General features: G+C 47.0%; 1 protein-coding gene across 6 annotated transcripts in view; it reads left to right on the top strand.

Annotated features, from left to right (window-relative positions):
- LOC118360341 (zinc finger protein 385A-like) overlaps positions 1-16,448 on the top strand; it is a 138,153-nt gene that overhangs the window by 78,418 nt on the left and 43,287 nt on the right. For 4 of the 6 annotated variants that reach the window (XM_052482471.1, XM_052482472.1, XM_052482473.1 and 1 more), the window contains exons 2-3: positions 3,271-3,440; positions 12,350-12,460. In XM_052482471.1, the coding sequence (XP_052338431.1) occupies positions 3,271-3,440; positions 12,350-12,460 (281 nt within the window). Of the gene's footprint in view, positions 1-3,270; positions 3,441-7,449; positions 7,853-12,349; positions 12,461-16,448 lie in introns of those variants that run through there. The other 2 variants (XM_052482470.1, XM_052482475.1) reach the window with 2 other exon arrangements.

The raw sequence follows: 16,448 nt of genomic DNA, 5'->3' as shown, positions 1-16,448 counted from the left end.
TTGCTGAATGTTAAACACAGCATTTACCTTTCGGGTAGTTTGAAAGAAGAGCGAACACGGTCGGCTTCAGCAGTTATTTATTCAGATCCATAACCATTCAATCTCCGTGAAGAGCAGTGAAAGCCTGCATCTAATTAGAATGAGGAAGATAAGGACAACAAAACGTATTTCATTTAACTGTTGAAAGCGGGGAAGAAATGAAGCAACAACAGAGAGAGAAAGAGGAGGTAGGCTAATAACATTAGGGGAAATATTATCAACGGTACATAATCGTCAGCCTACTAATTATACAAATAGTCCCTATTATATTTCAAAATTAAATCAGCCTATACTTGTAACTTTGTAGGCTGCATGTGCTGCATCAGAATTGCATGTTATCTCTCTGCTTTATCATGGTTTGAACGATGTGCGTAATTCCGACCCATATCTTACAGTATAATTGTCACGTTCTGACCTGAGTTCCTTTGTTTTGTCTTTTGTTTTAGTATGGTCAGGGCGTGAGTTGGGTGGGTTGTCTATGTTAGTTTTCTATGATTTGCTATTTCTGTGTTTGGCCTGGTATGGTTCTCAATCAGAGGCAGCTGTCAATCGTTGTCCCTGATTGAGAACCGTATTTAGGGAGCCTGGTTTCTATTGTGTTTTGTGGGTGGTTATTTTCTGTTTTGTGTGTCATCACTAGACAGGACTGTTTCGTTTGTTCGTTCTTCCTAGTTGTTATTTTGTTGAGTGTTTTCCGTTTTGATTATATTAAAAATCATGAACACTTACCACGCTGCACCTTGGTCCTCACCTTCTTCCACCCACGACGGCCGTTACAATAACACAATACAGTCTCAGGGAGCAGCAGGCTAGAGTTTTCGATCAAAGCTCCAATCAAATCCATTCTATATTGTGCTTTATAATGTTTTAGAATGACAGTTCCGTTTTTTGGCGGGAAATGATGATTTACCTGGGAGAAAATTGATTTATTCTCTGGATGGATCATTTGTAAAATAGCAGGAAGATATTCAAACCCTAACACACACTCATTGGTGCAGGCCATGCATCAGTATGGCAAGCTAGTCATGCTCTGTAGTTGTGCTCACTGAGAGACTCGGTGAAGGGAATGATTATGGAAGCACCAGCATTTGGCCTACCACCAGCAAGAGACTGGTTGTCTTTTTAACACCAGTACTCATGGAGGGAATTCTGTGTCTGAATGCAAGTGCTTGAGTGATTTGAAGTTTGTCTGTGTGTTCTTATAGCTGTGTTTTCGGGGTGCATGTGTGTTTGTGTGTTAGAGGAAAACCATGCATGTCTAATGGGACTTAATGATGCAGGCCTCAGCAGCTCAGTTCAGCTCAGCTCAGCCCTGGGGCTCACAGATGCACTGAGCGTTGGGGTGGACAGGGAGTAGAGAGCAGAGGCAAGCAGCAGCTGGGCTTTGGCTGAGACAGCACATTCACAAAGTATCTCAATGTCCCTTTCAAATGAGCCCCAACTCACTTTCACTTTAACACTCTCTCTCTCTCCTCTCCCCTCTCTCTCGCTCTCTCTCTCTCTCCTCTCTCCTCTGTCTCTCTCTCTCCCCGCTCTCTCTCTCTCTCTCTCTCTCTCTCTCTCTCTCTCTCTCTCTCTCTCTCTCTCTCTCTCTCTCTCTCTCTCTCTCTCTCTTTCTCTCTCTCTCTCTCTCTCTCTCTCTCTCTCTCTCTCTCTCTCTCTCTCTCTCTCTCTCTCTCTCTCTCCTCTCTCCTTCTCTCTCTCTCCCCGCTCTCTCTCTCTCTCTCTCTTTCGCTCTCTCTCCCCTCTCTCCTCTCTCCTCTCTGTCTCTGTCTCTCTCTCTCCTCTCTCTCTCTCTCTCTCTCTCTCTCTCTCTCTCTCTCTCTCTCTCTCTCTCTCTCTCTCTCTCTCTCTCCCCTCTCTCTCTCACCATGTTCTTTAACTGGGAGACAGCTGCTGCTGAGAAGCCCGGGCTTAACATCCCATCACATCACATTCCCCTCAACAGACACAGGCCACTTTGGGCTGCTCTTTCAATGCAGCTGAAACGATTAGAAATACGAACGCAACAAACTTTTTGAGAAGTGCGGGGTGAAAGCCCTCCAGGAAATTAAGAAAGTATTTAGGTGGGTAGGATGAAGAGAAAAATAGTATCAGGCAGAGAGAGAGAGAGAGAGAGAGAGAGAGAGAGAGAGAGAGAGAGAGAGAGAGAGAGAGAGAGAGAGAGAGAGAGAGAGAGAGAGAGAGAGAGAGAGAGAGAGAGAGAGAGAGAGAGAGAGAGAGAGAGAGAGAGAGAGAGAGAGAGAGAGAGACAGAAAGAGAATGAAAGAGAGAGATAGCAAGAGTGAAACGGAGAGAGATAGCGAGATAGAAAAAGAGAGAGATAGCTAGCTAGAAAGAGAGAGGGATAGCTAGACAAACACGGAGAGAGATGGAGCAAAAAAAAAAGGAAGAGACGGCTGGGAGAGCTTTAAGTCTTGGGGGAATTTGAAAGCCACAGAAATCCAGTTGCGGATATTAAGAAGCTTATTTTTTGCAAGCTGACTTTCTGAGGTTTGCTGCTCGGTGCGGAGCCCCCTCAGTGTCATCCTTGACAGAGGTTACAGAAAAGGAAGGGGATAAGGAGGAGAGAGAGAGAGAGAGAGAGAGAGAGAGAGAGAGAGAGAGAGAGAGAGAGAGAGAGAGAGAGAGAGAGACAGAGAGACAGAGAGACAGAGAGACAGAGAGGAGAGAGGGGGAGGCAGAGAGAGAGAGAGATAGAGAGGGGCAGAGAGAGAGAGAGAGAGAGAGAGGGGCAGAGAGAGAGGAGAGACGGGGAGGTAGAGAGAGATAGGGACGATGACTTAGACAGAAGACATGTTTCATAACCACTGCCCGACACAGGCAGCCTGTTAAAGAGGACTTGTGTCCTCACAAGCTATGTCGGTTCTGGTTTTATCTCCACCTTTTCCACTAGAAAGATGTTAGAGGACAATAATGTCTAAAAATCATTCTACGAAAGTGAGTAAATTATCATTTCTAGCCCACTATTATTGTTGCTGGAGTTGATGCAGGTCCTCACCATGTTTCGGAGAGAGTACAAGAAGAGCCTACACTCTTAGAAAAAAGGGTTTCAGAAAGGGTACTTTGGCTGTCCCCAAAAGGGTTCTACGCCGAATCAAAAATAGTTCTCCAAGGGTTTCTCCTATGGGGACAGCCGAAGAACCTAAGAGTGCACTGTCTGTACTCGTCAGTGTATGTCAAGTATTTTGACTGTGTCCCTCCCTCCATCTTCTCTCTCTCATTCTGCAGGAGGTATAAACCGTGCGGGGGCGATGCCTGCGTTCCTGCGGACCCCCACTATGATCCAGCCACACCTGGATATGAAGCCCTTCCTGCAGTTCCCCATGGACACAGCTCCACCACAACACAGCATGGGCCTGTTTCACAACTTCAACACCGTGAGTAGTATATACAAAACCGTGAGTACATGCACACACACACACACACACACACACACACACACACACACACACACACACACACACACACACACACACACACACACACACACACACACACACACACACACACACACACACACACACACACTGACTCCAGGTCAGGAAACCTCTCTGTTAACTACCTTTCAAATGAATCGGATTGAAGAGTAGCTTCAAGGTCGTTTTTTACAATGCTGTATACTTCAGAACACACTTCACGGTGCTCTACTTACACTTCAAAACACACAATGTATCAAACCTGTCTGAGATGGTTGTTTAATGTGTGTTCTCCAATGTGCCCTGTGGATGTCCTTCTCTCATTTCTATAGGGACTCTCTGTGTCCTCAGGCCAATTTGGGTTCAATTACTACTTGAAATCTTTCGGAGACTTTGAGCGTTTGCCTGGAATTCAACATGGGTGTCTTGTCCATTGAGCCAGACAAGCTCAATGAAAGGCAGCTGATGTATTATAAAGATGTCAAATACTATTTGAACCCAGCTCTGCCCTAGGCTATGAGTTATGGCCGATCATTTTGATTAGGAGGATATTTAGCATATCACCACACTCAGCATATTGTTGAAAAGAGCTGTGCATTGCGTTCTCAAGATGGCCGATTTGGAAATGCATTATTAAAAGCACAGTGTGGTTCTGTTGGTCAGCAGAATAGAATGAACAGAACAGACTAGGATTGTTCTACTGGACTGGACTAGGAACATCATTCAAAGAGCATCTCGTATGAGTGCTAATCTAGGATCATGTTTGGCCTTTTAGATCAGACAGGGGGGACCTGATCCTGAATCAGCACTCCCACTCTGAGACTCTTTGTGAATACGGTTCCTGGTCCCCCATCTCCATAAAATCGGAATAATGATGATCTGAAAGGCTAAACTGATCCAGAATCAGCACTCCTACTCTGAGACTCTTTGTGAATAGACTATGGGCCCAGGTCTTTATGTTGGGTAATAAGGTCATTCCCACACCGGCTGATTTTTTTCTCTATTTGTTTGCCATCTCAATCTGTATCCTTGTCTCTCCAGCTGGCCCGGGACATAGCATGGCAACATATCGTACGACGCTTGTTGCCAATTGGAAGTATGGCATGTGACTTGGCCTCAGTGCAGGTCATCCAGACATAGAACAAACAGAGACCTTTTAACCTCCATTTTATTTGACTACCCATTGGCTTTAACAGGCCCCTTAGTTTCCACAGAGCTGCACGCTGCAGACACTCACTGTGTTGAAATGAGAACAGGACTGACCGGTCGTAGATTGACCAAGTTACAGACGTCCTCGTGTTCTGTTTCAGATCTCGACAGATCTGACTCTCTCTCCTACTGTAGGTGTTCTGGGTCTTTCCAGCAGTATCGCGCTGCAGACCCGAACCATACTGTGCTGTCTTGGATATTTTAGCCTACATCTCAAAGACCTGTTCTGTTCCGCTTGGCTCGATGCTGCTCAGGAGTGTGAAAAACCCTTTCTGACTTGCCATTCCAAGTGCTCCGATCTACCACAGCAACGATCTATAGTTGGTCCAGTGGGATCTTGTGTATTGTAACAGCCTACAGACGTGTACTGCTGCTGACCAGTAGATGGGGGTGTTGGAGAGGACAACCTGACCTTACTAATGATGTTTTAGGACACCTTCAGAAAGGGATTGCTGCACTGTGTGCACTAAAAAACAATGGGGTGGGGGGTACGGGGGGTGAGTAACAGAGAGTGACATGAACGAGGATTCGCTCACGCAGGTTATAAACAGGTCTTTTATCTGGAACCGTTGGGAGGGCAGTCTGCGGTCTGGAACGTTGACTACATGTTCTAGAACGGAACGGGACTTACAGTGTGTCTTTGGCAGTGCACGTGTTGTCGCTTCTGTCAAGTACATATAGTGGTTGTGCAGGACGGCAGTCTTGGGCTGTACATAGATATATAGCCACTACAGACCGACAGTACATGTCGGATCAATGAGAGTGAGACCCATGCTTTCAGGAGCAGTACTTTTCACTAATGTACTACTTCTGCCTGCGTGGTTGTCGTCACAGCAGGCGTTTATGGATTTTTGCCTTTTTTGGAGAGAGAGAGAGAGAGAGGAGGTGTAAAACAATTTACATTTGAGTGATTTATCAGACGCTCTTATCCAGAGCTACTGTACTTACACTCGTGAGGACGTACATTTTCACACTTTTTTTCTTCTCTCGCACAATCAAAGAGAAGAGATGAATGGTGTGTTTGGGATCGTCTCCTGCACTGTCGGTGACCCCCTTCCGAAGAGACACAGCCAGTACTCTGCATTGTAGTCCCTCTTTCAAGTTAACTCATGTAGTTCCAAATAGGTTTTAAATGCTACATTTAAAAGGATGGGAGACAACTAACCTGAGGCTTCTCGCTAACTGTGCAGTAGCTCATAGGTGGTTTACTACCAACGTGCTCCCAGGTACACTGCATGTGTTTTACGGCTCTTTGTACCGGTGACTTAAGCAGGATGTCAATCTAGCTAAAAGCTCATTGGAAAAGAGTCAGGGATTTCCAATGAAGCCGCCTAGTCATGCGAGCCATGTGCAGACGTGTCGCTGCGGGCCCCACCTGCACCTGCCTCTCTCCTTCTCCCTCCTTTCTATCCCTCCCCCTCCCTCTGTCCCTCCCTGCTTTCTTCCCTCCTTCCCTCCCTTCGAACAACTTTCTCTAATACTGTGGCCTCAGGTCCCCTCTCTCGGTGTGTTTCTAGTCCGTCGGCCGCCTCGTCTCACACGCTAAACATAATCCTGCCCCCCTTTTAGAGACGTTCTGATGAGTATCCCTCCAAGGACCCTGAAACAGTTCAATAGGCTCAGACTATCCATGTGACGATACTGTGGGGGAGTTGTTCCATTTGGGACTAGGGACGCGTCCCAAACGGCACCCTATCCCCCACATGGTGCAATAAGGTAGTGCACCCTGTAGGGAATAGGGTGCCATTTGGGACGAAGCCTACATTTCTGATGTGTGTAATGAGGTTTTCTCTGAAAGTGGTTCCACATAACATCGCCATGTGTTTTGAACAGTTGGTGGTGAGTAGTGCAGCATGGGGAGAGGGAATGAAAAGGGAAGGGGTGATGGGGAGGGCAAAAGTTCTACTGGCTGGGGATGACAACCATTGGTAGTTGGCAAGAACAGAGGAGGGGGGAGGGAGGGAGGGAGTGGGGAGGAGGAGGAGGAGGGAGGAGGAGGAGGAGGAGGAGGAGGAGGAAGAGAAGAGGGAAGCATGACACACTACACTGACTGCATCTGGACAGATTGTGGGAGTATGCATGTGAGTGTGTGTGTGTGTGAGAGAGAGAGAGAGAGAGAGGGCGGAGAGAGGGAGAGGGAGAAAGAGGGAGTGGGAGAGGAGAGAGAGAGAGAGAGATGGTGTGTGAGAGAGAGAGAGAGAGAGAGAGAGAGAGAGAGAGAGAGAGAGGGTGTGGGAGACAGAGAGTGTGGGAGAGAGAGGGTGTGGGAGAGAAGGAGAGAGAGGGTGTGGGAGTGAAGGAGAGAGAGAGTGTGGGAGAGAGAGAGGGTGTGTGAGAGAGAGAGGGTGTGGGGAGAGAGAGTGTGTGTGGGAGAGAGAGGGTGTGGGAGAGAAGGAGAGAGAGAGTGTGGGAGTGAAGGAGAGAGAGAGTGTGGGAGAGAGAGAGAGAGAGGGGTGTGAGATAGAGAGAGGGTGTGGGAGAGAGAGAGTGTGTGGGAGAGAGAGGGTGTGGGAGAGAGGGAGAGAGAGAGTGTGGGAGAGAGAGAGAGAGAGTGTGGGAGAGAGAGGGTGTGGGAGAGAAGAGAGAGAGAGAGCGAGAGAGAGAGAGAGGGTGTGGGAGAGAAGGAGAGAGAGAGTGTGGGAGAGAGAGAGAGAGAGAGAGAGAGAGTGTGGGAGAGAGAGAGAGAGAGAGTGTGGGAGAGAGAGAGAGTGGGAGAGAGTGGGAGAGAGAGAGAGAGAGAGAGAGAGAGAGAGAGAGAGAGAGAGAGAGAGAGGGTGTGGGAGGAGAAAACGACTACAGCACTGGGAGAGCGAGAAAGGAGCTGGAGAGAGAGAAAGAGGGGAGAAATCTGCATTGATAAGGCAGACACTTGCTAGCTAGGTGACGTATCAGTAGAGAAACAACAGAATCCCAACAGAATCCCTCATGGCCAGAACTACTACAGCTATATAGAGACACGGGAAAGGAGAACAAATAAGGAATCGTGAGAGGAATAGATGGAGTGAGGTTCTACCAGTCTAGCATAGTGTAGGAGGTGGCTGAATGAGTAGAGAGACAGAGACACGCACTCCCACTACCTCACTCTTACATACCACGCAGAGACAGGGACACAAACACACAGAGAGATACACACCGGCGGAAGCATGCAGCTTAAAGATCCAGCTGACTCAGAGCAGGAGACGAGGGTGAGTACAGGACCAGAAACCAGCAGTAGTGTTGAATACAGGGATATATGGGACAGAGGGGAGTGATTTCATGTTGAGGTACTCTTTAAAAACTGGGCAGGACTCGAAAGGAGGTGTTCAAAGGACGTTTCGTCTGGTAGAGTTGTTGCTCCTGTCGCCAGCCAAGTCCCACAGCGTGAAATAGAACAGTGTATGGTTGGACCGCAGGAATTTGAGTTGAGCGCCACGGCAGAAACATTTCTTCTCTCAGGGCAATGATAGACACGCTTCGGAGAGAGAGAGAGAGAGAGAGAGAGAGGGAGAGAGAGAGAGAGAGAGAGAGAGAGAGAGAGAGAGAGAGAGAGATGAGAGAAAAGTCAAAGGAGAAACAGAGAGAAGAAAGTTGACTCCTTGGCTGTTACTTTTTGGGGCGTGCAGTTGTTTTGTTTGAAAGATGTGTGGTATGCCGGTATTGGTCTCACAGACACTGTTGTGAGTCTGGCTTGTGTTAAAACACTGTTTAGGAAAAGAGAGGAGTGTTGGTGTGTTGAACCGTTGACGTGTGCTGTGGGAGTGATGCTATTCTACAGTGTAGACACTTGCCTGCCAGAGAAGACGCGCTCTCTTTCTCGAAAAACGTTTTTACAGGAGATCAGAGACCAGTGGAGCAGTGACTGAGAAAACCCTTGTCGGTTATAGTACTGTTAGTACAAAAGTGAAGTTTATACTGACCTGCACCCTGCAGGAATTCAGTGACTCCACCCACCATTACTGTTCCGTTCAGCTTCTCATTAAACTGACTTTATGAGGGTGTAAGACAAGATCAGTGAAGGGTGTGAGTGGAGGTTTCTGTCCTTTTTATACCACTATGTTATAGAGCATTGACCAGTGAGCAATGACCAAGCAGGCTGCATGGTGTAGCTCTGCAGTAACTTCCTGGAGGTCCAGGACCACTGTATCATCATAGTCCAGCGTTACTGGCCAGGATCCCCCCTTCCGCTGTCCCTGTGTTCACATGTGGACAACAGCACCAGAAGACCCTTGGAGAGATGAGTGGGGAAATTGGAAGAGTGCAGGACAGAGGGAGAAAGAGGGAGAGGAGGGCCAGAGGAGATAAGATTGTGCGATGTCAGGATGTCCGGCGCTGAGCCTCTGGCCCTCCTCTCCTCTCTTTTCTTCTTCTTCCTCCTCTCTCTTTCACTTCTCTCTCTCCTTCTCTGTCTGTCTGTCTGTCTTTCTCTTTTCCTTTCTTCTTCTTCCTCCTCTTTCTTTCACTCTCTTTCACTCTCTCTCATTCTCTCTTATTCTCTGTCTGTCTGTCTCTTTTAATTTCTTCTTCCTCCTCTCTCTTTCACTCTTTGACTCTTTCACTCTTTGACTCTAACACTCTTCCTCTCTCTCCCACACCCTCTCTCTCTCTCTCTCTCTCTCTCTCTCTCTCTCTCTCTCTCTCTCTCTCTCTCTCTCTCTCTCTCTCTCTCCCACACCTCTCTCTCTCTCTCTCTCTCTCTCTCTCTCTCTCTCTCTCTCTCTCTCTCTCTCTCTCTCTCTCCCACACCCTCTCTCTCTCTCTCCCACTCCTCTCTCTCCCTCTCCCTCTCTCTCTCTCTCTCTCTCTCTCTCTCTCTCTCTCTCTCTCTCTCTCTCCTCTACAGATGTTGTCTGTCTGTACTGTCACCGTCACTCCCTTTCTCTGTTCCTCTCTGTTTTCCCTACTTTGGGTTGCCTGGTTACAATCTCAGTGTATATTTCCAAATAGTTTTGTTTCACTTAAGAGCGTATTAATTTCAGCCTCTTCAGCTGGCTCTCCAGCCAACTTAAGCTATTTTTTTAGACAATACTCACTCTGGCCGTAAGACAATGAGAAGAAACCTAATGATTATCATCTAAACTTAGAATCTAAAATGTTGTTTTTTTGTACAGTAGAGTTGAGAGAGATTTGTGTCCCAGTAACTGTCTGAATGATTTTTACTAGGACATGTCAAGGAATGTAAATTCAGATTGGTGTCGAATAAAGTTTTATCTTGTCCAGTGAAGCTGACTGGCAATGCTCGCGTAGGCTACATGACCTGAAGTACCCGACAGTTGGCTATGGTGGGAATCAGACCTGGGTTCAAGTAGTATTTGTAATCTTTCACACAGTGAAGCTGTGTCCTTGATGAAGCCTGTCTGGCTCAATGGATCCAATGGAATCACCGCAAAAGTGCAAACCCCTCCTAATCTAGCCTTCCTGGCAGGCTAAAACAAACGCTCAAAGTATTACTTTAAAAAATAAAATACCATTTGAATCCAGGGCTGGTTGAAATCCACACCAGCGATGGATCCCCAACTAATGCTAATGTCAATTAAACATGAGCCCAATAATAAATGACGGTTCAGACAAAAAAAAGATGGAAAAATATAAGGGTTCAGTTCAGAGACCACAGGACAGGCTGACTGGCTTTCCTGTCTCTTTGTGTCTGGGACCAGGGTCGGCCCTAGCTTTTTGGAGGTCCTAAGCATGGTCCCCCCTCTTGAAGGCTGAGAGAAACTAAATTGAAGTTTTAAAATGAATTTCCTGCTATTCTATGCATCTTTCCATGGGGCGAAGAGAAAATGTTGTGGTCTTAAAACAAATATCATGCAACTCTACTCATTTTGCCATGGGGCGGACAGAAAATGTAGCAGTTTTCAATCAAATTTCCTGCAATTAAAAAAAAATTGTCATTGGGTGGAGAGAATTTAGCAGTTTTTATAGACACATTTCATGCAATTCTAAAAAAAAGATTCCATAGTCCGAAGAGAAAATGTAGCCGTTTTAGAGCCAGTTTCCTGTAATTCTGCACTTTTTGACATGTTCATATGATATCTGAGTGAGAGTGACTAAACAAAATCAATGGGGGCCCCTGGGGATGAGGGCCCCACGTGGGCACCTACCCTGTGTGCCTGGTCAGTACTTCGGCCACGATTACTACAAGGTGTAGATAGCTGGCTAGACTAACATACCATAAAATATGTTTTTACTGACGTGCTAATTGAGTGACTGTCAGTGACTAACATTACAAGAGAAGAACTGATGCACTACCAAATATCGAAACGGCACCTTGTGTATTCTACTATTCTAATTCGCAACAGTAAGTTGACACCCCGACTGAGTTCCTAGGGGCTGTGGGCCCCTTTTGTCTAAGGCCGGCCCTGGCTGGGACTGTGGTTTAAAAGAGGCTTAGCCTCCCGCAAAGCGTTGTCCTGGTGCTAAAGCTGGACAGTTAAATTTATACTGAGTGGCCTTACCGGCCTAACATCCCCATGATGGACACCCCAGCTGAAACAATTAGGAGGAGGTCACTCACTCAACCCCCCAGCGAAGGGAAGAAAAAAAATGTGCCTTTCTTATTGGATTCAGATAGTACCTCCCTGATCCCCCACAGCGGCTCTGGAGGGTACATGGTGCTCACCGACTGCTCTACAGCACCATGATCAGCTGGCCTGTTGGGCAAGACACTGGGCTTTGTAAGTGAGGGTGGTGAACAAGCATATATATAATTTCCCTGTCTCATCAGTCTCCTTTTCTCTCTCTCCCTCTCTCTCTCTTTCTCTCTCTTCCTCCACCCATCCTGCTCTCTCTATCTCTTTTCCTCCACCCACCCACCCTCTCTCTCTCTCTCTCTCTCTCTCTCTCTCTCTCTCTCTCTCTCTCTCTCTCTCTTTTCCTCCACCCACCCACCCACCCCTCTCTCTCTCGCTCTCTCTCTCTTTTCCTCCACCCATCCCTCTCTCTTACTCTACCCATCCCGCTCTCTCTCTCTCTCTTTCTCTCTCTCTCTCTCTCTCTCTCTCTCTCTCTCTCTCTCTACCCACCCATATCTCTCTCTTCTCATCCCTCTCTCTCTATCCATCCCTCTCCACCCACCCCGCTCTCTCTCTTTCCACCCATCCCGCTCTCTCTCTCCACCCATCCCGCTTTCTCTCTCTCTCTCCACCCATCCCTCTTTCTCTCTCTCTCTCCACCCATCCCTCTTTCTCTCTCTCTCTCCACCCATCCCGCTTTCTCTCTCTCTCTCCACCCATCCCGCTCTCTCTCTCTCTCCACCCATCCCGCTTTCTCTCTCTCTCTCCACCCATCCCGCTCTCTCTCTCTCTCCACCCATCCCGCTCTCTCTCTCTCTCCACCCATCCCTCTTTCTCTCTCTCTCTCCACCCATCCTGCTTTCTCTCTAGCTCGCCACCCATCCCGCTCTCTCTCTCTCTCCACCCATTCCGCTTTCTCTCTCTCTCTCTCCACCCATCCCGCTCTCTCTCTCCACCCATCCCACTCTCTCTCTCTCTCCACTCATTCCGCTTTCTCTCTCTCTCTCTCTCCACCCATCCCTCTCTCTCTCTCTCCACTCATTCCGCTTTCTCTCTCTCTCTCTCTCCACCCATCCCGCTTTCTCTCTCTCCCTCCACCATCCCTCTCGCTCGCTCTCTACCCACCCCCTCTCTCTCTCTCTCTCTCTCTCTATCTCTCTCTCTCTCTCGCTCTCTCTCTCTCTCTCTCAGATGGACCCAGTTCAGAAGGCGGTGATTAACCATACCTTTGGCGTTCCGCTGGTGAAGACCAAGAGGCCCATCATCTCCTGTAACGTGTGCCAGATACGCTTCAACTCTGAGGTACAGTACACTATAGCACTTCTCACAGCGTACTCACCATACTGTACCAATCTAAGAATTTTTTTTTATGCTAGCGTGCTAATCCAAACCAAACTGTCCCGAATCTGCACGGTTCCAGCAGCTATGATGGATGTGTAACCAGGCCAGTTCAGTACAGCTTGGTTTGGCTCCGTGGTGTGAAATGCCCTTAACACTCGTAACACATCGTACAGCACAATTTCGGACACCATACGCACACTGTTTAGAAGGCTCTCTCTGTTTACTATTGTTTGTCCCTCTGTTTTTTATATCTCTCTGGACAAAGTGGTGACACCATGGACGTGTTGCATACGTCTGCTTGTGGTTCTCTAGTGTTTGGAACATCTGTTTGCGTTGTGGTTTGGCAGTCAACGCCTCATCGGAATATGGCGTACCTAGCCCGAGTGAGAGTTGGGAGACAACGACACAGAACAGCTGAACAGCTGTACTTGATCCGGCTTGCGATGGAACCAATAGAATAGTCCCAAAATTCCCTGTCCACCTGGCAATCCAGGCAGGCTAAAACAAAAGTATTTTAACGAATTGAAATAGTATTTGAACCCAGGTCTGGTATAATACTGCAGTAACAGCCCTGGAATGTTGCTAGGCAAGCTGAGAGCATGAAAAAAAGATTTTCCTCCACGTTTCAAAGGGATTTTCCCTCCCCAACATCAACATGGGGAATGTTGATGAGGTTCTTCTTGAGCGCATGAAAACCCATTTCACATAAGCATACCACAAAGTTATAAGTGTACATCTCAAATGGCCTATACAGTGCACTACTGGGGCATAGGGCTCTGTTCTAAAGTAGTGCACCACGTGCTCGGGGATAGGGCTCTGTTCTAAAGTAGTGCACCACGTGCTCGGGGATAGGGCTCTGTTCTAAAGTAGTGCACCACGTGCTCGGGGATAGGGCTCTGTTCTAAAGTAGTGCACCACGTGCTCGGGGATAGGGCTCTGTTCTAAAGTAGTGCACCACGTGCTCGGGGATAGGGCTCTGTTCTAAAGTAGTGCACCACGTGCTCGGGGATAGGGCTCTGTTCTAAAGTAGTGCACCACGTGCTCGGGGATAGGGCTCTGTTCTAAAGTAGTGCACCACGTGCTCGGGGATAGGGCTCTGTTCTAAAGTAGTGCACCACGTGCTCGGGGATAGGGCTCTGTTCTAAAGTAGTGCACCACGTGCTCGGGGATAGGGCTCTGTTCTAAAGTAGTGCACCACGTGCTCGGGGATAGGGCGCCATTTGGGACGCACTTGGAATCTCTCCAGAAATAAGTGCAGCGGCAGTTTTTAGTCTGCCTTCTTTTATAAAATCTGATTAGTGTGGTTAATCCAAACCTCCGCTAACTACATGTTCATCAAACCACATGGCCCAGTTTATCTCGTTTTTTAAATGGGCATCCAGCCGGACTTGAGAAGCAGAACACAGGGACTAGGTTTATCTCGATGTGCAATGTTGCAATGCAAAATGTGCGTGAATGATTTCACGAATGTGCTGTGTGCGATGTGAGGGAGTGGGTAGGTTTAATGTCCCGTGTCGCCAGCATTCTCTGAATGCTTTAGAAGCTCCCAGTCAACAAAGCGTCCCGTATCTTAGCAAATCACACCATCAACGTGTACATCAGCAAATAATACTTTCGTCTGCAGGCCTATAGTGAAACATTTTAAAGTCTGCTGTTATGGGCAAAATATTCTTGCGGCATAGACTTCAGTTCAAAGCCAGGGTGGATCTTTTCCCATATCCCAACCCCAAACAGGGACTAGGGAGGACTAGGGAGTGCCCCATAACACTTCCATGATAATAGTGTCAACCCAGTAAACCATTTCTATTTTAACTGAGCAGGCCTACAATCATGGCCTGCTTATGGTTTCTGTGGCGGTGGAGCTGTACTCGTCTAGGCCGCATTGAGCATAGGTAAAGCCCTCCCTAGGCCTCTGTAGGACACTTCAGATCTTGCGCGGCTCTGTTGGTAATCGTGCGTCATCTGCAGTGCCAAGGCTGTGGGTTCAATTCCCACGGAGATCCCACGTAGGCTTCACTGTGAAAGGGAACGCAGTCATAGCTTAGGCTGCTACGCCCACACAGGAAACAGCTGAATAAGGGTGATGTCTGTGTCTGTTATTCCTTTGGAAACTTGACCCTGGCTATCAAACTGTTAGGCGGTGTTGTTCGCATTTGTGATGGATATTTTTATTCAAGCTAATTTACCCGTCTTCGTGATCTCTATACTTTATTACTCCCATATCTGAAATACATGGCCACATATGAGACCTGACTCCATGGACAAAATGCCATCGTTGCATAGGTATGAAGTGTAGTAAGAGTGAAGTGCATGTCTCAGACCTGGATTCAAGTAGGATTTGAAATCTTTCAACTATTTTGAGCTTTTGCTTGAGCCTGCCTCGGAGTGCCAAGTGGGTGAGATTCTCTCGTCTGGGATTGTTCTTTTTTTGTTCCATTACGCCCGGCAAGCTCAATAAAATATATAAGCACGGCTAAAGTACTTGAAATGATTTCTAATAGCATTTGAACCCAGGTCTGATGTCTTCAACATAAATGCCAGTGACCGGGGACTTGCAGGGTATAAGCTCTCTGTTTATAGCCTAGAATGTGACCTCTCAGCCAATCAGGTCTGACACATAAACATGCTGGTAAATATTTACACATACCGTCCAATAAAGAGCTCAGGACACGAGCGTTGTCGGGCCATCTATGACCCCCGACTCCCAGCAGGACCAGTAGCTGCCTCGCTGTGTTTTGCGTGTGTACGTACGTGCGTTCACACATGCATCCATGCATGTGTTCCTCCCTGCAGTGCTCTGTGGGTGTGTGCGTGTCACGCTTAGGGACTTCTGTTGCAGTCCCTTCTTACTGTCACGGCCAACACACATTTTTATTCCAAGCAGGTGAATGGCCTTACTGCACACTACGCTACACGATGGAAAATAGGGTAAGGACTGTGCTTCCACCAAAGCTTTTTCCAACGACATAGTACAGTATGGAAGTTAACATTCTAGATGACACTGACAGTTCTCATATCAGTGTTAATCTTTAAGATAAAGCCTCTCTTTTAATCAGAGAAACATCTGCCTGGTACAGCCCAGAGAAACAAGTGGCCTCTGACCCTATCACCATACCCTCAGCAGATATAGTACTTCTTCAAATGCTTATCTCATCTTCCTCAGCCCCCCATCTGTGCTCAAGTCAGTCAAGCCATTTCATGCTTCATTGCCTCATTCATATTCCTCTCTGACTGTTTGTCATTCTCTCTCGGTCTCTTGTGCTCTAGCTCTTTTCCCATCTTTCTCAATCTCTTTCTCTCTCTCTCTTTTTCTCTCGCTCCCTCTGTCTCTTTCTCTCTCTTGCTCTCTCAGGCTCTCTCTATTATTTACAGTGCAGAAAGCCTGAAATTGGCTGCCACTACTTATCATAAGATGCATTCGTCAAGGGCCAGGGTTATGCCATGGTCTGTGACAGCCCTGTTGCACTCTGATTAAAGGGGCAGAAAGGTGGAGAGATGGGTGAGAGAGGGTAGAGAGGTGGAGAGTAGAGGTCGACCGATTATGATTTTTCAACGCCGATACCGATTATTGGAGGACCAAAAAAGCCGATACCGATTAATCGGACAATTTTTATTTATTTTTTAATAATAATTTATTTATTTGGAATAATGACAATTACAACAATACTGAATGAACACTTATTTTAACTTAATATAATACATCAATAAATTCAATTTAGCCTCAAATAAATAATGAAACATGTTCAATTTGGTTTAAATAATGCAAAAACACAGTGTTGGAGAAGAAAGTAAAAGTGCAATATGTGCCATGTAAAGAAGCTAACGTTTAAGTTCCTTGCTCAGAACATGAGAACATATGAAAGCTGGTGGTTCCTTTTAACATGAGTCTTCAATATTCCCAGGTAAGAAGTTTTAGGTTGTAGTTATTATAGGAATTATAGGACTATTT

The sequence above is a fragment of the Oncorhynchus keta genome, chromosome 27 (assembly GCF_023373465.1).
Source record: "Oncorhynchus keta strain PuntledgeMale-10-30-2019 chromosome 27, Oket_V2, whole genome shotgun sequence".
Lineage (NCBI taxonomy): Eukaryota > Metazoa > Chordata > Actinopteri > Salmoniformes > Salmonidae > Oncorhynchus > Oncorhynchus keta.
This window is presented reverse-complemented; position numbering and strand designations above follow the sequence as displayed.